The sequence below is a fragment of the Xenopus laevis genome, chromosome 1L (genome assembly GCF_017654675.1).
Source record: "Xenopus laevis strain J_2021 chromosome 1L, Xenopus_laevis_v10.1, whole genome shotgun sequence".
NCBI classification, from domain to species: Eukaryota; Metazoa; Chordata; class Amphibia; order Anura; family Pipidae; genus Xenopus; species Xenopus laevis.
The window spans coordinates 58,356,030-58,380,709 of record NC_054371.1 but is presented as its reverse complement, the minus strand read 5'-3'; the positions used below and the strand labels follow the sequence as shown (position 1 = coordinate 58,380,709).

The 24,680-nt window shown below is 37.8% G+C and overlaps 1 protein-coding gene across 2 annotated transcripts in view; it reads left to right on the top strand.

Moving 5' to 3' along the window:
* The window catches only part of tmem131l.L (transmembrane 131 like L homeolog), a 74,290-nt gene extending 53,539 nt beyond the window's left edge, over positions 1–20,751 (top strand). For both annotated transcript variants that reach the window (XM_041589443.1, XM_018231343.2), the window contains 12 exons: positions 375–524; positions 1,016–1,626; positions 3,055–3,206; positions 6,194–6,321; positions 8,664–8,821; positions 10,706–10,888; positions 14,195–14,273; positions 17,287–17,369; positions 17,609–17,729; positions 18,695–18,783; positions 19,401–19,558; positions 20,336–20,751. In XM_041589443.1, the coding sequence (XP_041445377.1) occupies positions 375–524; positions 1,016–1,626; positions 3,055–3,206; positions 6,194–6,321; positions 8,664–8,821; positions 10,706–10,888; positions 14,195–14,273; positions 17,287–17,369; positions 17,609–17,729; positions 18,695–18,783; positions 19,401–19,558; positions 20,336–20,614 (2,191 nt within the window). In that variant the 3' untranslated portion in view covers positions 20,615–20,751. The remainder of the gene's footprint in view (positions 1–374; positions 525–1,015; positions 1,627–3,054; positions 3,207–6,193; positions 6,322–8,663; positions 8,822–10,705; positions 10,889–14,194; positions 14,274–17,286; positions 17,370–17,608; positions 17,730–18,694; positions 18,784–19,400; positions 19,559–20,335) is intronic.
* Positions 20,752–24,680: the final 3,929 nt, after the last annotated feature.

Below are 24,680 nucleotides of genomic sequence, written 5' to 3'. Positions count from 1 at the left end.
AAGTTCATTCTTCTTTAAAGTGTTTTTTCTTAAAGATTCGCTACCCCACTACACATAGGGCTTGTATGACAATATTTCACGTAGGATCGCTCCATGTTAGGCTCTTAATGCCGGTATATTTTTTGATAATTGTTTACTTGTACACATCTGCAATTCATATATGATGGCAAAACGGTAGCCCTTAGCATTTTGCTGAACAATGCAGGTTTTTTAATTAAACTATCTTGTATCTTAGTAAGCTTGCCTTTTCAGTACATGTGTTTTTATGCAGATTTTGTGTATTCAGCGTTTTTTTACAAAAAATTCATAGTTGTCTTCTGATATGTTTATGTATGTTCCCATGTAAAGCAAACACTTTTCTTTCTGATTTCCAGTTTTTCTCTGCTTGCCGTCATTTTAATAGCCACCCAACACGCACATTGTATTCTAATCGATTTTTTAAAGTCAAGACACAGAAACTGTGCAATCTCTGCATCTCCCCAAATCTCCAGTCAAGTGGACACAATCACATCTGAGTCATTCAGGTAATAAGTTATTTTGTCTTCAATTACCATACAACACAAGAAGTATACAATGCAGTGTGTCATAAGTTTATATTATATTTAAACTGCTTTAAGAAAAGAAACGTGAGGTGGCAACACGTGATTGGTTTTAACGTTTGGGGAGGGATTTCCTGGGGTATAAATTTTGTGACCAAATGTAACAACAGTAATGCCTATGAATAAGTGCCTGTGGGTGCGAAATGCGTAAGGCGGAGCATCAATTGGTCTGTATGCCTACTTTTTAATGTTTGTGATAAATAAAGAGTGATTTTTTAACTTTAAGAATTGACTGGAAATATATTTTTGAATTTTTGATTTGAGTGCCCTTTGGAGTTGGGGGCTATATTCCAGCACTTTGGCCCTTTTTTGACAGGCCTGTATAGACTGCAGCAGTTGAGTAGTAAATTTTTGCTTTTTTTTTTTTTTTTTTTTTTTTTGCATGATTCTAATTTTTATCCTCAATCTTTATTCAGGGGAAGTTGCAAGAATTACACAGATTCCTTTAGCTCCCCTGATAAAGGGAAAGGAAGAGGGTGTCTGACTGTCACCGCACCCCAGAACAGAAGCCAGAATGCATCCAAGAGGGGTCCTGCAACGTACAGCCACTCTCAAAAGAAGCACAAGTGCTCGGTTTACTACAGTGTAAAGCAGAAATCCTCGAGCAGTGCAGCAAGCAGTATTGCCACGTTGTGTGATGCAAGTGAACAGCAAACCTCAGATATGCCCTCTGCATGCCCAAAGGACTCAGATTGTAATGAGATCCCGAACCTAACAGAATCCAGAGATATGGATAATGAAAGGCACTTATCCAGCCCAGACAGCAATCTGGGCAAAGAGGAGTCTGCAAAGCAAGATCCTCACCTCCAACAAAGGACTGTTAGTGAAAGCCCTTTGAAGGAAGATCCTGTTCTATGTATGTTTCCTATGGAAACCAATTTGAAAACATCAGAGAGCCTATCTGAGCCCAAACTGCAGCCGGACTTCTGTGATCTTCCTGTGCCTAGTAAAATGTCTGTAAGTCACCTGTCAAAGCATCTGTCACACCCGCAGATGGAATCGCGGACTGTTTCTAAGAAGAATGAGGGTAAATTATTTATACGTCCTTGCACCCAAATATATCACAATTCTATGGTATTAGTGCCGTTTCAGAATGATTAACATGGATTTTTTTAATGGTGTAGTTAATTTAAGCTTTTTTAAGTTTTGAATCAAGCCTATCAAGCACTGGTACTGGTACAGTATTTTACACTGACCTACCCTCTGTCCCTCATGGCACAAGTTTAAAGGGATACTATCATGGGAAAAAAAGTTGTTTTTTTTTTCAAAATGCATCAGTTAATAGTGCTGCCCCAGCAGAATTCTGCACTGAAATCTGTTTCTCAAAAGAGCAAAAAGATTTGTATATATTTAATTTTAAATTCTGACATGGTCCTAGACATATTGCCAGTTTCCCAGCTGCCCCCAATCATGTGACTTGTGCTCTGATAAACTTCAGTCACTCTTTACTGCTGTACTGCAAGTGGTAGTGATATCACCCCTTCCCTTTCCCCCCAGCAGCCTAACAACAGAACAACAGAACAATGGGAAGGTAACCAGATAGCAGCTCCCTAACAAAAGATAACAACTCCCTGGTAGATCTAAGAACAGCACTCAATAGTAAAATCCAGGTCCCACTGAGACACATTCAGTTACATTGAGTAGGAGAAACAACAGCCTACCAGAAAGCAGTAACATCCTAAAGTGCTGGCTCTTTCTGAAAGCACATGACCAGGCAAAATGACCTGAGATGGCTGCCTACACACCAATATTACAACTAAAAAAATACACTTGCTGGTTCAGGAATGACATTTTATATTGTAGAGTGAATTATTTGCAGTGTTAACAGTGTAATTTAGAAATAAGAATTACATCATAAAAAAATCAAGACAGAATCCCTTTAAGGTGCACTTGAATGCATCATGCAAATAACACTACAGAGCACTTATTAATTTATACATGCGTTACTATTTTGGACTTCGTTTGACCTATAGGTCACTTTTTTTCTGCATTTAAAAGTAACCATGCAAGTCATGCAGTTCATGTCTTCTGTCATTTGAAGACATGTCATTCATGTCTTCTGCACATAACTTCTCAGGCTTGTGAAATGGTTACACCCGACGTAAAGGAAAGATTTCAAGGCCAATCTATTATAATGTTACTGAGCCTATGTATTTAGCTTGCATTAAACATGCAGCACATCATGCACATAGTCCTCTTGTTTCAATATCCTAACTGTGGTAACCTTTGATTCCCCTGGACTCATACACTGTAAACTTAATTAGCATTACAGTAGTGTTATGAAAAATAAATGCTGACATTTCAGCTTTTGAATGCCCCTAGAATAACAGTAAAAAAGCAAATACAGTGTTGTGTGTGTGTCCTGTGGTTAATTCCAGCTTCTAATTTGTAATTGGAAACATGACTGAAATAGTCTACTAGACTGAGAGGCTAAATTCTGTTTTTTTGGCTTCAGGGAACAGGCAGCAGACACCTCCTACCTCACACAGAGAAGCTTTAGAATCTACGAAAAAACAAGTGACAAGAGATGCTTCCAATGAGAAGATTTCCCGTAGCACTTCCAGAGAGGAGAAACTTTGTGGGCGAACTGATGCACTTGTAGTTAAGGTACCAATTATGAGAAATTTTTGTTTTGTTTTTCACCTGTCCTTTTTATCCAGGTTCCTGCTAGTCCTATTGCATTTGAGTTAATTCCATTTTTTAGTCCAGTATGCTAAGCCTTTCCTTTTAGTAACTGCTGAAAATTGATTCCAGACAGTTTACTGTGTGATGTCATTCTTTGCCTCTCTCAGGTACAGGCATTGACCATTGCCATTTCTTAGAGTACTGAAAAAGAGTACAGTTCTACAAAGCAAGTCTTAATATGTTATGTTTTCATTTTGAATGAGTCTAAGTTATGTTGTTTTGGGCCTAATTTCCAGTACCCCCCCCCCCATGTATGTAATTATTTTATGTGTGTCAGGATTGCAGGGCATCAAGTAGCAATCATTTGTGATCGCAAGCTCTCCAGTGGAATTGTGTTTAAATAGTGAAAAGGTGAAGGTTAAAGGGGTGGTTCACCTTTAAGTTAACTTTTAGAATGTTATAGAATGGCTAATTCTAAGTAACTTTTCAATTGGCTTTCATAGTTACATTAAATAGTAACGTTAAATTGGGTTGAAAAAATTTCATCAAGTCCATCAAGTTCAACCCCTCCAAATGAAAACCCAGCATCCATACACACACCCCTCCCTACTTTTACATAAATTCTATATACCCATATCTATACTAACTATAGAGTTTAGTATCACAATAGCCTTTGATATTATGTCTGTCCAAGAATTCATCCAAGTCATTCTTAAAGGCATTAACTGAATCAGCCATCACAACATCACCCGGCAGAACATTCCACAACCTCACTGTCCTGACTGTGAAGAACCCCCTACGTTGCTTCAAATGAAAGTTCTTTTCTTCTAGTCTAAAGGGGTGGCCTCTGGTACGGTGATCCACTTTATGGGTAAAAATGTCCCCTGCTATTTGTCTATAATGTCCTCTAATGTACTTGTAAAGTGTAATCATGTCCCCTCGCCAGCGCCTTTTTTCCAGAGAAAACAACCCCAACCTTGACAGTCTACCCTCATAATTTAGGTCTTCCATCCCTCTAACCAGTTTCGTTGCACGTCTCTGCACTCTCTCTAGCTTATTTATATCCCTCTTGAGAACTGGAGTCCAAAACTGCACTGCATATTCTAGGTGAGGCCTCATCAGGCATCACCAGAGGCATAATTATGTTTTCATCCCTTGAGTTAATGCCCCTTAGTTTTTACAGTTTTTGAATTATTTCCCTTCTTCTTCTGACTCTTTCCAGCTTTCAAACAGGTGTCACTGACCCCATCTAAAAAACAAAGCTCTTTAAGACCACACATGTATTGTTATTGCTACTTTTTAATTAATTACAAAGTGCAAACTAGAGAGCTGCTGAATAAAAAGCAAAATAACTCAAAAACCACAAATAATAAAAAATGCAAAGCCAAGTGTATATTGTCTCAGAATATCACTCTTTACATCATACTAAAAGTTAATTTTAAGGTGAACAACCCCTTTAAATAGAATTTCAGAGTCCAAATAATGACTAGATGAAGAGCTTACAGATCTAAATCCTTGGGACCCATCAAAGCTTCTGTCCTCAGCCTCAGTTTTCATCAACTAACAAGTGAACTTTGTAAACTTGGAAGGCTTTCTTCAGTTTGTGTTCTAAAGAGCTAGATTCTCATAAGAAAGATTTGGTGAAGATTCTGCTATTTCAGCAGCATTAGGGGTTCGGCCGAATCCTAAAATAGTGGATTCAGTGTATCCCTAATTGAAGTACGTTGATTTAAACAGTTCTTGTGTAAGTCCTGTAGAATACTAAGCCATTTACTCACAACTGACATTAGCTGTCCTCTAGAGGGCTCTGTTGGTTTATACATACTGTTTCATTAATGGGTGTGAATAAATCTGACAATTCTGAAAGCTCTATTGAAAAGTATTTTTGTACTTGGCTGTTACAGTAAAACCAATCTTTAGTATCCAGTAATCAAGTGAACCAGCCCTGTTCTATAGCTATAACATGCAGCTGATGCTAGCTGCTTAAACCTTTCATAATTGTTCATTTCTTCTAAGGGGCCGATTCATGAAGCTCGAGTGAAGGATTCGAATTAAAAAAACTTCGAATTTCGAAGTGTTTTTTGGGCTACTTCGACCATCGAATGGGCTACTTCGACTACGAATCGAACGATTCGAACTAAAAATCGTTCGACTGCCTCTAAAAAAAACTTCGACCCCCTACTTCGGCAGCATAGGCTTGCCTAAGTTTTTTTGATCGAAGGATATTCCTTCGATCGTTGGATTAAAATCCTTCGAATCATTCGATTCGAAGGATTTAATCGTTCGATCGAAGGAATAATCCTTCGATCGTTCGATCGTAGGATTTGCGCTAAATCCTTCGACTTCGATATTCGAAGTCGAAGGATTTTAGTTCCTAGTCGAATATCGAGGGTTAATTAACCCTCGATATTCGACCCTTCATACATCTGCCCCTAACTGTAACAGGAAGAAGTGAGGAAGCAAAAGGCAGAACTCTGTATGTTAATTGGCTCATGTGACCTTACATGTTTGTATGTGTGCACAGTGAATCTTACGATCTCAGGGGGCGGCCCTTATTTTTTTTTAAATTTTCTATTTATGATTACCCAATGGCACATATTACTAAAAAAGTATATTATTATGATAATGGTTCATTTACATGAAGCAGGGTTTTACACATGAGCTGTTTTACTCAGTATCTTTTAATAGAGACCTACATTGTTTGGGGGGTATAGTTTTCCTTTAAACATCTGATTTTCTGTTTTAACACAGTACTGGATGCAGTGACTATGAAGGCTATTTACATTGTCATAATTTGTATTAATTTTGGAATTAAAATATGCACTTGTTCTTTATAGCACCTCTGTTTATTGTTTGCCATTTATGCCAACTGAGATTAATTGTTAGTGAAACTGAAAACAAATCTTCACAGGCTAAGAACCAGTTAAGTCTGATTGTCCTGTAAGTCGTGTCATATTTATATTTTACAGCACGAAGAGCCACTTAGGAAAAAAATCCCCACCGACAGGAGAGATGGGATTTTCCAAAATTTAAATTGGAACAAAAACAGATCTTCTGCTCGAAAAAATAAAAAGAAGAACAGCATCTTTCCTGCAAGGTGCCTCCCTCGCCCACTCATGTTAACCACATTTACTTTGTTTCCTTGTTATAGTTGACAGCTTGCTCTCACTTGTCCTGCAACTTTTTCTTATTTTGGCTTAATCATAGCCTTGCTTGAATTTAATCACCATTCCCTAAATGTAATTTCAGGTAATGGTGCATGATGTCCTATAAGTGGGCAAAGGTCCAGTTACAGAAATAGCTACATTAAGAAACAAATTAGCAGTTAAAGGGGTTGCAAATCCCAGTATTGTTTAATGAAAGCAACCTCAGTTGTAATTTCTTTTTTTCTTTTGTTTTTTTTTTTAATGTGCCAAGACTCCATTTCCCAAAGTGTCTTTGCACGTTCTGTGAGTTTCGTTTTTTACACACCTGTTAAGAGGCCTGGACTGAGAATCAAAATAGGCCCTGTAATTTTAAGTACACAGAGGCCCAAACAGCCCCTCGCCAGCCCAATAAATAGTAATTGTATGTTTTTAAAGCTTGCCATTCATTTACTGATAATATTGTTTCATATTATGTTTGGCACATTTATGGCTTGCTAAAGATATTTACAGATATACAGGTACAAACAATAGAATTCTACCTGTATCTGATGATTCAGCACTAACAGTTGTGGATATTTGGATGCTTGGATGCCTTCAAAGGCCACCTGATCAAAATTTTCCGTCCAGCCGATCGGCAAGCCGACCGATATCACAGTCTTCTGCCGATATTGGTCGGCTTTTTTCCCACCAAACACGCACCAAATATCGAATGAAAATTAGTTTCTTACAATATTATCTGTGCGTCTATGGCCACCTTTTGGGAAAAAATCTAATCTGCCAATACATCACAGTGGAGCGTCAGCTGTCAGGTAGTGAAAAGGAACAGCATGCCTTTCTGATTATTTGGGCTTTGGTCCTGAATGAATGGAACAGTAGAAGGATGGACATACAATATATAAACCTTTATACTGTATCCATCTGCTAGGAAGGGTCACAGCATGTATGGCATGTAACAAAGGTTAAGAATCTATCAGTTACCTTCAAATAGACTTTTTTCTTAGCTGCGTGTGCCAGAAACATCATACACTTTCTGCTGTCCGTTTTTTCCGCTTACATTTATTTTTTACACCCACAGTCTTTTGGGAAATGCTAAAACTTGACTGAAGTTAAAATGTCCAATCTCAGTTGATCTACACTGAATATAAATATTTTCACATGCATATTTCTGTTGGCTCAGAAGAAGTTATATCTGAACAGCTTGTTGATTGCAGTAGCATGGACTTTGCAAAACAAAGCTCAGACACACTCTACTTTCTCACTAAGGATCATAGCACACGGGGTATATTATCTTCTCTAGTTTTTCATTCCATGAACAAAGCTGTCCTTTGTATTCATGTAAGTTGTCTTGCATTGTATGAGAGCAGGCTGAAGGTCCTGTGTAAAGACATTATTATAAAGCGGAAGTCCTGTATATCTGAAGACATGATTATTATAAAGCAGAAGTCCTGTATATCTGAAGACAGTGGAAGTCCTGTATATATAATATGCCAATAATAATAATAATTTCCGAGCAGAATTTTAGAGAAACAGTAGAAGTTGTTTGCCGTTGCTCCTTAATTTGCCGTATAAACATTATATGAAATATTCTGCACAGTTGTGTGGCTGTTAAAGGGGCAATAAGTAACATGTATATAACTTGAGCCTAAAAACACTGCTCAGTTTGCAGATATTGGATAGTTTTAGCAAACAGAAAAGATATCTTAGGGATCCGCATCTTTGCATATGTCCTGTTTTAGGTTTGTTGTCTGTAACCAGATCAGCGTCTTGTAAATTGCCAGCCATCTGCTTAGATATTCTGTTTTTTCCTTAAAGAAAGGGTAGGGTTACACATACACCTAATAACAGATGTTATACATGTAGATTATTTCAGGAGACTTGCCCAACAGCATTTCTTCGTCACACTCACACATTGCCAGTCGCACTTCTCTTCACTTCTTTCTCTTTGCCTCTCTTATCCCGTCTGTCTGTTTCATTCTTCTAATGACAGAAATTAGTATTTATACTGTAGCCATATTTCTGCAGAAACAAAACTTCAACAACATGTTTATAGGGCTGTGCTCTAGAGAATCTTTATATCTATTTATCTATATATCATTTATCTATCTGTGTAAAGGTATGGAATCCATTACCTGGAAACCAGTTATCCAGAATTCTCTGAATTACGGGAATGCCATCTCCCATAGACACCATTTTAATCAATAAATTCTAAATTTTAAAACTGATTTCCTTCTCTGATATATATCAACATACACTCCGTCCAATTCATTGTATTTTCTTTGTGCTTTTTCTATAGGGGTACTGAACAGAATGACTTGAAACACAAGTGGCAAGAGGTAGAGCGATCAGACATAAGAGGTCCTAATAGGCTAAAACATTGGAATTCATTGCCAAATGGGGACCTGTGTAAAGGGGAACCAAAAAATGGAAGATTCCCACTCCGTGGAGATACAGGTACTTTACTGAGACCAGAATTGCGTTGTTGGTTATCACTTGATAAAGGGCACTGGGCCCGAAACGTAGTGTTGCATAGTAAATAAAATATTCATTGTAGCTGAGTTCTGCTTTCTCACTCACTCCAATGCTTTCTTGAGCACACAGTAATATTAGGTTTGTGGCACATTTACAGCACGTGTATTTCAACAGGTGGTGGAAAAGTTAGCAAAAGAGGAGAGGGATAAGGCAGAAAATGTAATAAGGTAATAATTAGAAAAGGAGAAGAGGTCACTGCATGGTTTTAAAGTAAGAAAGGACGTTAGCTGAAGAGAAGTGGATGACTGACATCTGTATTAATAATTTAGAGAGAGAGAGAGATAATGGTATATATGAAATGCATGAACCTTAAAAGAGTTGAATGAGAAAACTGGAGAGATAGGAGCTCAATTGGTTATGGAGCAGGGATCAGGGTTTGGAGGGATAAAAGCAGAAGAAAAGGGGCAAAAAATGTGTCTTATTTAAAAGCTGGAATATGTGGATAGATGCGGGTGATGAAGATATTTGATAGAATAATGATGGGAGGGCGAAAGGAAAAGATAAACTAAAGAAGCACTGTTCAGGCAAGAACAAACATGTGGTAATGTGGTCATTGCAGTTTTGGCTAGACATTCTGTTATTGGGCATTGACATACCAGGGCTATCTGTACTGGTTGCAAACTCATCTAGATCACTTGTAAACAAATTGCCACTGCAAATGCTCTTCTCTAAGAATATTGTGTGGGTGTGTGTATATATATATATATATATATATATATATATATATATATATATATAGATATATATATAGATATATATATAGATATAGATATATATATAGATATATATATAGATATATATATATCTTATTTATTCATACATATGATATCAAAAAATCGACATTGAATACCTTGAGTGTGGTTCAGGACTACTGCATGTATAAAAAGCGTCTTGGGAAATGTGCTGAGAGCCATATGCAGAACTATACGTCTCCGGTATGTCGATTATCACAGTCAAAGTACTAGATATTCACATATATGTATGTTCGTTCAATGGATAATAATGATTAATTGAAGGTGTTTTCCTCCGACTTTGTGTTATGGACTTACCACATGATGGTGGACAGTATTAAGAGACATATGTACATTGTGGACTACTTATTATACCAATTTGGGATGACATCACTTTGGAATGTGGGAGGTGTTTGTAATCCACTCTCTCCCCACCCCCCCTTACCTCCTCCTTAAATTCAGGTTCTCTAATATGTACTCATAAGGCTTGATAAAGGGCTCGGAGGGGTCCGAAATGTTGCCTTGCTTTTGAATGCTTATAGGTGAAATAAATCACCTATTTTCACACAGCCATCTTTTGCTGTGCTTCTGGATTTTTTCCTAACAAAAATTTGCATCATAATATTTTACAAATAAAAGCTTGTTGCCTTTTAGTGCATGTTCCTCTGCTTTAATTTCAGTTTTTTTTATTTACCAGAACTCTGCAAGACTAAATATTCTGTACGTGATTTTTTTTCTCATTGCCTAGTAAACGGAATAAATATCAGTGCAGAACTGAACTTTGAATTTCTCCGCAATAGTGTAGAGAGAGTGTATGTGTGTGTGTGTGAGCATATAAACTAAATTGAGCCAATAAAAGAAACTTGAGAAAGGGCCCTTGAAGCCGGAAACATGTCGTGTGGACACAAAATAAAAGCCTATTAGCAGTTATTCTGCCTGCTGTATGATTCCCAACCTTATGATATATTTAAAAGAAACTTTTAATTTGAGTATAGTGCTAATTTAGTCCAAAGCTGTTGTCTTTCACCGTATTTTGTTCTGTATAATTCTAGAACCTTCTCTTTTCTTTTACCAGAATGCTATCAGATCCTCAAAAAGAAACCAGCAGACAAGTTTTCTTCAGACTCCAGTTCTGACTGTAGCAGCTCTCGTGGTAGCGTAAGAGCCAGCCGTGGTAGCTGGGGAAGCTGGAGTAGCGCTAGTAGTTCTGAGGGGGATAAGAAAAATGGCTTATCTACAAGGCACTTTATTCCTTCACGTATGTATCAATGATCATTTTTTGGGGGGTGGGAGATGGGCACTGAAAACTGTGTCTGCAGTTTGTTGGCCTGTGTGTGGTCCAAAATGACAACCTGTCTGACCAATATCTGTCTGGGGCAGATATACATGGGCAGGTTTAAAAATTCCATCTGACAAGGACCACAATGGGCTCCGGATAAAGTCTCTTCATGTTTGTCCCTTATAGGCCCCTGTTATCATCAATCTGGGGCCATAGGCCAGACAATTGGAGCATTTGGGCAACTATGAAAACTACTACCAAAAACACAGAAGAAAACTGCCTGCTTTTGCCTTTGAGCATTCAGGTCTACATTTTAACAATATTGTATTTAACTGTGTTTTTAGACTTTTAATATACACTATGAATATTAAAAAAAAAAAAGAAAAACTTGCTAAACTTACAAAACAAAATTGTTTTAAATTAGTTTATGCATTAAACGTGTTCAGCACACATTTTAATACACACATTCTCAAACACAGGGGCCCTTTAAATATGATTGTGCATATTAAATGTTAAGCAGTCGCTAAAGTATACATTGCTATGACCCTATAACTGCCCCTCCTAGTCATAGATTTGCATAGCAGTTAATATACAGGAAAAAGCTTTGCCAAACTTTGAGCCTTAGAATTAAATTTGTACTAAATTTTCATTGCGTCCTATTACAGCTTTTTAATATGTTTACATATTAACTTCATTGTTTTTCCATACTAACTTTAAAAAATCAAAACCTTTCCAAAAGATTCATTGAATACATATTTGAGATGATTTTCTGGATTTGAGAACAATGGGGGTGTTGTTTGCCTTTTGATTTATGGATCTTTGCAGAACATCAATGGAACATTTGATGCAATGTTTACAGTGCTAGTCCAAGATATTATTGGCTATTGGTCTACTTCTTGTGTGTCTTTTTGTATGTAATTGTTTTACTTTTGTTCTGCACCTCATCAGTCCAGAGTGTGATCTCTTATCTTTCTGTGAGGATCATTGGCCTCTGTGCCAAGACAGTGGAGTGGATTGAATGAAGTATGATAAAAAAAGAGAGAGCCTGCCAAATTAATAAATAGTGACCATAACCAGGGCTTATCTTGCTATTAATTTGCTTTCAAGTTTACTGACCCCACAACCAGATAGTAGTTTCTGGAAGGAGAGAGGCAGAATAGATATATATACACATTATTAATTCATAAACACTGTCCGGTTGTCTTGGACAGTTAGGGGCAGTTATTTATTAAAGTCCGAATGCCACTTTTTTTTTTTTACTATAAAATCTGATTTCTAGCAAAAAAAAAAAAAACTCGAATTATTTGGGATTTATTATACCACGAGGATGGGAAAAAATCTGAATTAAAAAATCCAGCATCTCAGACCTGCCGAGGTTCTATATAAGTCAGTGGGAGAAGTCACAACGATATCCTGATCTGCGCTGGGTTTCCTGCAAATATCCGAAGATTTTGTGGTTTTCGGGCAAAAATCCGAGAAAAAAAAAAATATATTTTTTTTTGGCGGAAAATCCAAAAAAAAATAAAAAATGGTACGATTCGAATTTTTCCAACACTGGAATTTTTCGGGAAAATGTATTGATAAATATGGGGAAATAACCCATGCGGTTTTGGTCAGAGTATATTTCGGAAATAGAGATATTCAGATTTTGATAAATAACCCCCTTTAATGTTTACATCTCTAAGACTGAGCCGACAAAAGCTAACAGTTGGCAGCTTATTGGCCTGTGTGTGGGGGCCTCCCCAACCAATATCTGGGCAGGTTTTAAAATCCCATTTGGTGGAGGAACACGTTGTCTCATTGATGTGGTCGTCTCCCCAATGGCCTGCATTGTGGCCCTTGGGCCAAAGTATCGAATAAGCCCATTACCATGATCTGATCTTTACATGTATGCAGGGAAGAGTTGAGAAACTTGCTTCAGGCAGCAGCCCACAAGCTACCAGGGCTTGCAAAAAGCCACTCCTTGTAAAATTTAATTGATTCAATTTTTAAATTGGCATGTTTGCTTTTTTTTAGTACAGAGAACACTATTGCACCCTCTGTGCTAGCCATGCAGGCCCCCCTCGACCCGCACAGTATCTTCAAATGTTAGGTGTGGCCAGGCAAAGGGGGCAACATCGGAAAGTCTGTCTCAGACATCCAGGGGCTGGAGAGTGATCCCTGAATGTATGGCCAGCTTAACTTTTAATGTGTAACCAAACCCCACTGGCTGTGCTACTTTAAGTTTCTGTAATGTGAAAACCTCTGTATTTCTGCTAGAGAAAGACAAAGCAGCGGATTATTTTTTTCCACTTTAGCTCGATAATTTGGGGCACAGCTCTTTCTTACACATTGCCATCTCTATCAATGGCTTTGATTTCCTTGTCGAAGAAGGGATTTGTGTTCTTTTACTGTATTCCAGTCAATGAATCTAGAATGAAATTCAACCCGAGAGCTACCTGTTTCAAATATTGTAAACAAAGGTTTTGTTTCAGTGAATCAAGATTCAGCCAAGCCCTGGGCTGGGCATTGCGGTACCATAATAAAATGACTGAGGAATGGCAAATGTTATTTGCTTAAAGGAAAACTATACCCCCAAAATGAATACTTAAGCAACAGATAGTTTATATCAAATTGAATGACATATTAAAGAATCTTACCAAACTGGAATATATATTTACATAAATATTGCTCTTTTACATCTCTTGCCTTGAACCACCATTTCGTGACTCTATCTGTGCTGCCTCAGAGATCACCTGACCAGAAATACTACAACTCTAACTGTAACAGGAAGAAGCGAGGAAGCAAAAGGCAGAACTCTGTCTGTTAATTGGCTCATGTGACCTTACATGTGGTTTGTATGTGTGAACAGTGAATCTTACGATCTCAGGGGGCGGCCCTTATTTTTTAAAATGGCAATTTTCTATTTATGATTACCCAATGGCACATACTACTAAAAAAGTATATTATTATGATAATGGTTCATTTACATGAAGCAGGGTTTTACACATGAGCTGTTTTACTCAGTATCTTTAAATAGAGACCTACATTGTTTGGGGGGTATAGTTTTCCTTTAATGAGGACCTCTGCTCTAAAATGAATTTGCATAATGAAAGAACACGTAACCTTTGCCATGGTTTTAGTTATTTGTAAATGCTATTGCTACTGAAAACAGTATCTGTTGCGCTTTCTATATGAATGTATATAACCAGAGGCTATGAATGTTTATATGAATGTCCCCCCTCCCAGTAATATTTAAGATGTACTGTTTGTGTGGCTGCTAACAGTTCATTGTGCTTACTTTAGGTGAAAGCATGGCGCAGAGTGGTTACCCTGCAGAAGCGCCCATTGCTCTCAACCTGTCACACAGCATCTGTAATACCAGGTATGAACATATTTAACTAGAATTTGCCATATTTTGTTATAAGTATCCTTTAAAGTTTATCCCCTTTGGCTGCTTGTTTGTTTTGCTTTCTAGAGAGGATATAATAGTACGGGTATGGGACCTGTTATCCAGAATGCTCGGGACCTGGGGTTTTCCGGATAACGGATCTTTAAATTAATTTAAACATTAAATAAACCCAATAGGCTGGTTTTGCTTCCAATCAGCATTAATGATATCTTAGTTTGGATCAAGTACAAGGTAATGTTTTATTATTACGTAGAAAAAGGAAATCATTTTTAAAAATTTGGATTATTTGGAGTCTATGGGAGACAGCCATTCCGTAATTCGGAGCTTTCTGGATATCGGGTTTCCGGATAAGGGATCCTATACCTGTATAACTATTCCTTACAAAGCTGCGTGTTCAGGACTGGGCTAACTTATAGAAACATTGCTGTTTAATCCTTAATAAAGACACAGACAGACATAAATTGTCCCATCATTTCCTTGTTCATTTGCATAGCCCCAATTGTAATGCCAGCCCAATATGAGTCACTCTATGCAAATGATTAAAGGGAAAGATGGACCTCACACTGCCCGTCCTCTTTCTGGCTGTATCAGAGGAGTGCTGAACCTGATCAGGAGAAGAGCATATTAGAAGCGTTAAACAACAATTCTGTTAAACAAGTACCTACTGCCAAATGCTTAATTCGGCAAGAGACCTGTAAGAAAGATTGAGTAAGATAAGTAAGATAATAGATGGACAGCTCCATTAAGGGATTTTTATTCTTTTGTCAGAAAATTTTCTTTGCCTATTTTCGACACATTCTCTGAAGGACAAAACATGTCAGTGATGAGAGAGATATATAACCTGCACCCAAATATGCGCATTCCTCTCTAGAAAGCAAAACAAAAGGCAGGTTTTAAAATAGAAAACATTCCTCAAATATGAAAACAGTAAGTTGGTGAAAGTGATATAAATAGTATGTTGGATAAGTAGAAAGGTGTTGAAAAGGGGATTTCATTCTATTAATCATGTTTTCTAGCCGGAGAGGTGTGTTGACTTCTGAGAATAAGCAATCCTGAACGGGATTCTAACAGAATATAGTGAATAAATACTCCCTATTGTAAAATTTAAGGCTATAATGAGGAGTTCCATGACCATAGAAAAGCACGAGGCCGAGGGCTTTTATACAAGTCGTGTAACTTTGAGATAACTTCTAATATCCTCATATTTTCCAACAAGGGGTACTTTATTTATTATAATACACAAGTTTTAGTGAGTCATGTGACTAAAATGAAATCACTACTTACTGTTTATAACTGATAGTCACCATTTATAAGGATATAATTTACAAAATATTCATGGCTTTGTGTATTATAAGAAAATAGTATTCGCTTATAGTCAATTGAAGAAATTCTGTTAAAGGGATTCTGTCATGAATTTTATGGTGTAGTTTCTATTTCTAAATTACACTGTTTACACTGCAAATTAATAATTTAATTACAATATAAAATGTCATTCCTAAGCCAGCAAAAAATGAAATATAAAAAAAATCTTTTGAGAAATGGATTTCAGTTCAGAATTCTGCTGGAGCAGCACTATTAGCTGGTGCGTTTTGAAAAAAGAAAACATTTTTTCCCATGACCGTATCCTTTTAAGCATTTTCTGTTGCTTCCACCTTGTATGAACATTGTGTTGTTTGCACCAGAGCATGGAAAACCCCTAATAGATTTCAGTCTGGGGCAGATGAGACTTGGCAATAAAAGCCATTTCATAGTCTGACAGGTTGAGCAATGATGGCTATTGAAATTACTGTATTAGACATTTTATAGGAGGGTGTTGTTGACATAACTAGAATAAGCTGAAATGTGACAAATTCATGAAGAATTAAAAATAAAAATAACACTGCTCATGTACAAATAAGCCACTGTTGTAGGCTAATGGCAGCCATTGTGGATCCTCCCCTGCCTGTCACTGTGTACATGGGGATGGAGTGTTCATTTGCACAATAAAACCTATACGTAATCTAAGCATATAACCAGGGACTGTTGCTGAAGGAAAATCCAATGTACACGTATACACATACTTACACACACATATACGTTTATAACTTCTAGGTCAGAAAGGAGTTCATTTACCTTTTACATTGTTTAAAGGGATACTGTCATGGGGAAACAAATTTTCGCATCGCATCAGTTAATAGTGCTGCTCCAGCAGAATTCTGCCCTGAAATCCGTTTCTCAAAAGAGCAAACAGATTTTTTTTATTTTTAATTTTGAAATCTGACATGGGGCTAGACATATTGTTAGTTTCCCAGCTGTCCCCAGTCATGTGACTTGTGCTCTGATAAACTTCAGTCACTCTTTACTGCTGTACTGCAAGTTGGAGTGATATCACCTCCCCCCCCCAGCAGCCAAACAACAGAACAATAGGAAGGTAACCAGATAGCAACTCCCTAACACAAGATAACAGCTCTGTGGTAGATCTAAGAATAGCACTTAAAATCCACGTCCCACTGAGACACATTAAGTTACATTGAGTAGGAGAAATAACAGCCTGCCAGAAAGCAGTTACATCCTAAAGTGCTGGTGCTTTCTGAAAGCACATGACCAGGCAAAATGACCTGAAAGGGCTGCCTACACACCAAAGTTTATAATTAACTTACAAGTTCATGAATGAAATTTTATATTGTAGAATTAATTATTTGCAGCTTAAACAGTGTAATTTAGAAATAAAAACTACATCATAAAAATCATGACAGAATCCCTTTAAGTGCTGTGTCACACATGGTATTTATGCAATGGCAAGAAATGTCACTACTGCCCAGTGTCTGTCCAGCATTGATGCAACTGGCATCTACCAGATTTCAGCCCAAAATATGCTCACCTTGAGTGGCAATGTTGTTTCTCCACCAGCAGGAGATTCCACGTGTGATATAGTCCATATTTTGCTCATGTTGTCACTTTTTTTTTTTTTTTTTTTTTTAACACTTTTGTATATTTTTGATTCCAGCTCAGATATAAATGCTATCCCTCATTACCCAGAAATGTTATCTCCTTCTTACACCAGTGTTCCAGATACAGAGAAAAGCAAAGGTACTTTTTCTCCTCCTTCATTAGAAGCTATAAAACTGCATTCCTTACCTTGTTAAGCTTGGCTGCACCTTTTTTTGTGAATTCCCCCCTCCATGTTAAATATTTGCAGTGTAATCGCATATTGTCATCGCATATTGTCATGGCTTATGCTTCTCTTTTCTAGGCATGCAGGATTTTACTAAACATAGCTTGTTTTAGTTGATCTTAATCGAGTGTCACCCCAATTTTGTACTTTGTAGGTCGGTATTCCCATGAAGACATCTGGTCCACCCAACCCACTTGTTTACCAAATGATGTCAACTATAATGTGGAGAACACAGTGGCATGTGTTTTGCGTGATCCTACTCCTGTGCAAAATAGGTACGTGTTGCAGCCATACCATAACCTTTTAGTTGTACATGTGCATGAGTAGGGGGAAGCAGATGGAGGTTTTTATATATATATATATATATATATATATATATATATATATATATATATATATATATATATATATATATATATATATATATATATATATATATTCATTTAAAAATATATATATTTGAATTTGAATGAATGGCTAAAAATGGTATAATTTATATACTGAACTTATTGCACCAGCCTAACGTTTCAGTTTTTAGCAGCAATGATCCAGGACTTCAAACTTGTCACAGGGGGTCACCATCTTGGAAAGTGTCTGTGACACTCACATGATCACTGGGCTCTGAGCAGCTGTTGAGAAGCTAAGCTTAGGGGTTGTTGCAAATTATCAAGCAGAAAATGAGGTTGGCCTGTAATACAAGCTGATGCTACAAGGCTAATTATTAAATGCTGATGCTAATTGCACTGGTTTCTGTGCTGCCATGTAGTAATTATCTGTATTAATTACTAATCAGCCTTATACTGTTACATTTCTATTCTATGTGTACTGTATATTGTGAGTGGGTCCCTAAGCGCAGTAAGTGACAGCAGCACAGAGCATGTGCAGTGAATCAGCAGAAAAGAAGATGGGGAGCTACTGGGGCATCTTTGGAGACACAGATCTTTACTGCTAAAGGACTGTGGTATCCCAAAACATAATGTTCAACAGTTCTAGCCTACTTCTTTAGTTAGGCTTTAGTTCTCCTTTAAGCTCCTTTTGGATACCCAGGGCGCTTGGAAAGTGTTCCAGGGCCAGTAGAGGATTTTTGATTGGCACCATAAGTAGCGGCCATATCCCAAAGAGTCAGTTCTAATTCTTGCAAAAACCCAAGAAGATTCCTTTATTTCTGCTTCCCAGATCAGATGTGAAGACAATGTCATATGACTAGTGAAGAGTTGCATAAACATGTTTTTACTTTCAGTTTCATTAATTGGAATTCCACATGTGACGGACAGTTTTCTGGCATGTATGGACCTTTGGAGTTAAATGACTTGGCCCCATATAATGAAGGTAAGCCCGTTAAATTAACATGTTGCTGAGAACACATTTTAGGGCAGTTAGAATGAGCTTAGTTTTTACAAGCCCTACCCTAGATTTTCTCCATGATATTTTTTATTTTGAAGCATTGAAATGAAAATTCATTTTGTAACATGACATTGTCCCTATACCCTCTACATAGACAGATAGATTCCTTTATGGAAGGTACATTAATCCTGTGCTAGCGTAAGTTTTCCCCCTGTACCAAGCAAAGTCCCACTGAAAACTCTAAGGATATAGTGGTCTTTTAAACATACACTGGGGATCATTTATTAACACTGGGCAAATTTGCACCCGGGCACTAACCCATGGCAACCAATCCAATTGTTGCATTTATTGTTCTACCTCCTGGCTGAAAAAAGCCACTCACTAATAGCCTGCAATAGGTTATTGCCCTGGTGTAAATTTGCCCTGTGTTGATAAATGATCGTCACTGAGAGTCTGTTCTCAGTAGAACTATTTACTAATAGTCGCCAATTAGGTAATATAAACAAGAGAAAAGGTGTTTGCAGTTGAGAGATGGGCATTTAAACATGGATACATGAATGTGATATAATTGCACACTAATACGATTTTGTTCTCTTTTACAGAAAACATGAATTATCACAGTGGTTTTTCATGTCCTGAAGTTCAGAGCCCAGCTTTTATTGATCACCAGTGCCAGCCTACATGGAATATGAGTGCCCCTGTGCCCCCTGCTCCTCCCCAGGACTCCCCCATGCCCAGCACCTGGGAGCCAGCAAGCTATGTGAGTCATTATGTAGCAAATATGATCATGATAAGTGCACCATGGCAGGTCTGAGGATAAAAAATGAGAGAAGCAAAGAGGGGACAATCTGTTTAGTTGGTAACTTATGACATTGCATAATTAATCATCCAAAACTGTCAGTTTAAAGTCCTATTGGCCATGTTATTGATGCAGCTGCAAAGCCTGCATAAAATATTGCTTGTAAGCTCCCTCTCTTGATTGGATGATACATTAGGGTAGAAACAAACCGCAATGTCAAGGTTTTTGGACTGAATTAGGGAAGTAGAAAGGAACAAAAATAATGCATTGAAAGGAAAATGACAGAATGTAGAGTGGAGTTCCCTAAGCAAAGCTAAAATCAAACAATTACACTGCATTGCAGCTTAGCGGCAGCTCTCCTGGTGCCAGTGAAAGGGATATGGTTTGAATACAAACTTGCTCCACCGGCATTTTTAAACTACAGAAAAACGTGCATCTTGTTGCTCAGGTCTGTGCAGCTGGAGTTCCAATTGCTGGATGAGACCCTCCCAAGGGTTTTTTTTTTTTGCCCCCTCTGTTCAAGGGCTCCATCATCATTTTAATATAATCTGGCTCTTGCATATGTAGCATAAAAAATAACCCATTTGCTAAACATACAAAGTTGAACAGGACTGTAGCTCATCAGGCTGGAAATCCCTGATATACAAGGTGACCATAATCAATTATCCGGCATTTTGTATATGACTAAACCGGAATCCACTATTAGATACTATATTCTAATTGTGCATTGCTTTACAGTCTTACCTCTCCAGCACCAGAAGTTTGTCCCCCATGTCAGGACTTTTTGGCTCTATTTGGGCTCCTCGGAATGATGCCTTTGATGGCTGCTGCCCAATCAGTGGCTCTCCTCCTCATTCTGAACACATTGGAAATCAATCCGTCATGTGCAAGCAGGAGTACTCGCCCAGATTTAACCCCTTCCATGCCTACATGAACCTGGACATTTGGACAGCAACCGCTAACAGAAATGCCGCTTTCCCAATTTCGAGAGACTCCGGTTACTGTGGGAACTTGTGAACTGAATTTGATCCAAGATAATGTGAATATTAATGCTTGCAGTTTTGATCACTAGAGTGAGCAAGTTATTGTAATAGAATACAATATTGGTGAATATTCTGGCACTTTTTATATCAATAAATTTTTTTTTTTACGGACGTTTTCTAACTTTTATTTGGCGCAGTTCACAAAAAATTGTCCTGCATTTCTGTCTGGATCTTTTCATAAACCTAAAATGAAAAAAATTGAATATATATATCTACATAAACCACTTTGCACATAACCAGTGTGCCACTGATTTCCTTTTTCTAGCACTGCATTGCTTAAATGTTGACAACAGAAATTTAAAGGAAATTTAAATCCTTGAAACAAATTGATTTAAATTAGGTCCGAGTTCACTTCTGAGCACTTTTGCCATTTGCATTACTGTATTTAATTCTTCTGGGTTTTTTTCAAAATACAAGCCGTTTTCATGCTGCTAATGAATTTAAAATGGCACCACCTGCTGTTTATTTTGGCTGATTGGTAGAAAATTAAGTTAATGAAAAAAGTCTGCTCAGAGAATTAACAAATGAACAAAGAAGAGTCATCTGGCATTTCTTTAGCCAGTTCTAAACACATCACAAGACTCAACATAATTTTGTGCCGACCAAAAACAACAAGTGGTAACATTTCAAATACATTATTATTAAATGTATAATCTGCTAATATATTGAAAAGTAGGAAGAAATCATGTATATTGCAAAAGTGCACAGAAAAGCACTTGGCAGTTTTGATTAATTTGTTTCAAGGGTTTGCATTTCTGACCAATATTTTGAATCGCAGGATGTCTAACATCTAAACACCTCATATAGAGAATTGCAAATACTCGGTACAATAGCAGTTGAAAATAAGCCTTTAAAAAAGCAGACCACTCGCAAATTTTTCATTTCATTTGCGTATGAAGCCGACTCAGTGTACCACCAGTATTTGTGTACCAACAATAAATTTGTGTTTCAGTTAGGGCTCTTACACACAGCAGGTTTTTCCTGCGAGCGCAGGAGTAGACACTTAATTATTGTGAAGGAGGCTGTACTCACACAGACGCATGTAAGCGCCAAACACAGGTTGGGACGCAGCATGTTGCATTTTACCTGCTTTCGGTGCGCAGGAAATTACACCCGTGTGTAAGAGCCCATAGGGCTCTTACACACGGCCGTTCCGACCTGCGCTCCCCTGCGTTCCGTTTGTTGGCGTTCAGCCGTAGGGGAGCGCAGGAATAGACGCAAGTAATGATTTGAAATGGGGCTGTACTCACTCAGGCGCGTGTAGGCACCGAACGCAGGTTCAGACGCAACATGCTGCATTTTTCCTGCGTTCGGCGCCTACACGCGCCTGAGTGAGTACAGCCCCATTTCAAATCATTACTTGCGTCTATTCCTGCGCTCCCCTGCGGCTGAACGCCAACAAACGGAACGCAGGGGAGCGCAGGTCGGAACGGCCGTGTGTAAGAGCCCTTAGGGTGATAGGAAAAACCATCTGACCATGGAGCTCATAACATGGTTCCACTCTTCTAGGTATGAATCTGGCATCAACAATCATGGCCAAATTTGACAAATATCTTGCCCATGGGACTGTGGACAGCCTTAAGTCAGTCAATGCATAGGGTTTTAAAGGTATAGGCAACACGAGGATAACCAGTATATTTTCATGTACAAAATGACACTAATATATTTAGTTATAAAAATAGGGGCTCGTTGTGCAACACCACAGGGTAAATATACAATAAAATGCTAAAACAATATACATAGGCATGTGTAAAATATAAATGTAACAGCTCAAAATGTGGGAGAAAATACACCACTGTCTCTTGATTGGCTGAAATAACCTAGCATGTACAGGTGTGTGAGAGTGCAATGCTAGCAATGTAGTGCTTAAAGGAGAACAAAATCTAATACAAAAAATACAAAAAAAAAAGTATAAATTACCCTTTCCTGAACCACACCAGTGAGTGCTACCCAGAAGAGTCGTATTTGTTCTTCCTGTTCCCAAATTGCAGATATTCTCTGTTAATCAATATCATTCACACTGAGCATGCATATGCTATGGGGCAGATTTAGCAAAGGTCGACGTGAAAATTTGAATTTCAAGCTAATTTGTGTGTACTTCGACTAGGGAATAGTCCAAATTTGATTCGAATTTGAAAAAAATGTATCATTTCAAAATTTATCATGTACTGTCTCTTTAAAAATTTGACTTCGACCATTCGCCATCTAAAACCTGCTGAATTGCTGTTTTAGCCTATAGGGGACCTCCTAGAACCTATTTGGAGTCAATTTGTGGACTTTAATAAATAGAAGTTTTCTTGGGGGGAAAACTTTGAATCGTACAATTCAAATGCGCTAAATGTTTTCAATATAGTTAGCTAGCCAAGAAAAAAGTCTGGGAGTAACATAATAGCCAGAACACTACTTTTTTTATTTTGCACAGCCTGTCTATTTACACAGTTTTTATTTTTACACTGAACTGTTCCTTTAAGCTAAAATATCTTAATGGTTATGATGAGATGGGATAAAAGAGACAAAGATCTGTTTGACGCAAGACATGCAAGAAAAGCTTTCCTAAAACCGAATGTGATTTCATTATGGATGGAGATGTGTAAATTCCGCTCATGTGTCCCTGTGACCAACAATGCTTAGTGTGTTTAGTTTAGTAGCCGATACACCCCCTCATAAATCTGGACTATCATGGAAGTCATAATCAAGGCTTGGCACTTAATGACACAGTTAAGAGTTGCTCCTTCCGAAAAAGAGTATTTGGATTTAGGCTTCCAAGTTGTGCACCAAAGGCTCAAAGAATGGCCTGGCATTTAAAGAGATGGTTCACCTTTAAGTTAACTTTTAGTATGTTATATAATGACTAATTCTAAGCAGCTTTTCAATTGGTCTTTTTTATAGCTTTTATTAATTATTTGCCGCCTTCTGACTCTTTCCAGATTTCTTGTTCTCTTTGAGAATTTGTCTTAAAATTTCTTGTAATTACCTAAATATTTCAAGGCACAGTTTTTAAACAATGTCTGCAAATGTCAGTTTATATTTTCAGGAAGAAAATTTCCCCCTCGTAAAGCAAATCTAAGGTTTTTTTTTTTCAAACAACGGAAACAAATGGTGCAGTGAGTGAAGAGACTAAGACACACAGGAAATCCCTACTCAAAATTTGTTACAATATAATGGAGAAATGTAATGGAGAAAAATGGTTGCCCCAGCACATGGATCCATGCAACAGAAGTGTTGTTTCCATAACTTGTTTCTTGGCATTGGCTCAAAACAGACTTACTAGGTGTGTCATTGTAGTTATAATTATCCATATAACTAGATAGGCGGAACCTAGCATTTTGAACACACAATGTTTTAATTGCCCTTGCATGTAATTCCCTATTGGTAAATTCATGTAAAGTATTTAACTGGGTTTGATTCAATCCTTTCAGTAGTAAAGATGTCAGGCTTGGACTGGCAATCTGTGGGTTCTGGCAAATGCCAGAGGGGCGGCTGTAAGATGCCATAGAAAGTCAGTATTACGTGGGCTGGTGGGGGGCTGTTTGGGCCTCTGTGTACTAGGAATGCCAGGGCCTATTTTGATTCCCAGTCCAGTCCTGTGCTATACATAGGATTAAAAACATCTCCAAATTGTTTTACAGGTGCCCTCCATAGATCATAGACTAGGAGAGCACTTCACTGTTTCTGAATACAGGGCAGCCACCAATGTGGATCATACACATTTACATCCAGGTATATGGCGAGGCCAACAAATGAATCTTTGACTTTGCCAGTTTTTGGCCACTTACATGCTGGGCTGAATTGGGCTTATCCAAAGCGTGGCCCTGAGCAGATCAGATCATAAGAAGCACCTGTGCAGGGCTATCAAGAAGTATTGGGTTTCAGTGGAGTTTAGGGCTATAATAGACAAATTTGCAATAAAATAAATCAAAGTGTTTAATAGAGAAAGGAAAGGTCTGCCAATTGCAAACAGGCATGAATTTGTGGAAATTAAGGGGTGCACAGGAGATTTTAATTGCCTGCGTGCTAAGTCCTGAAACCGGAAAAATGTG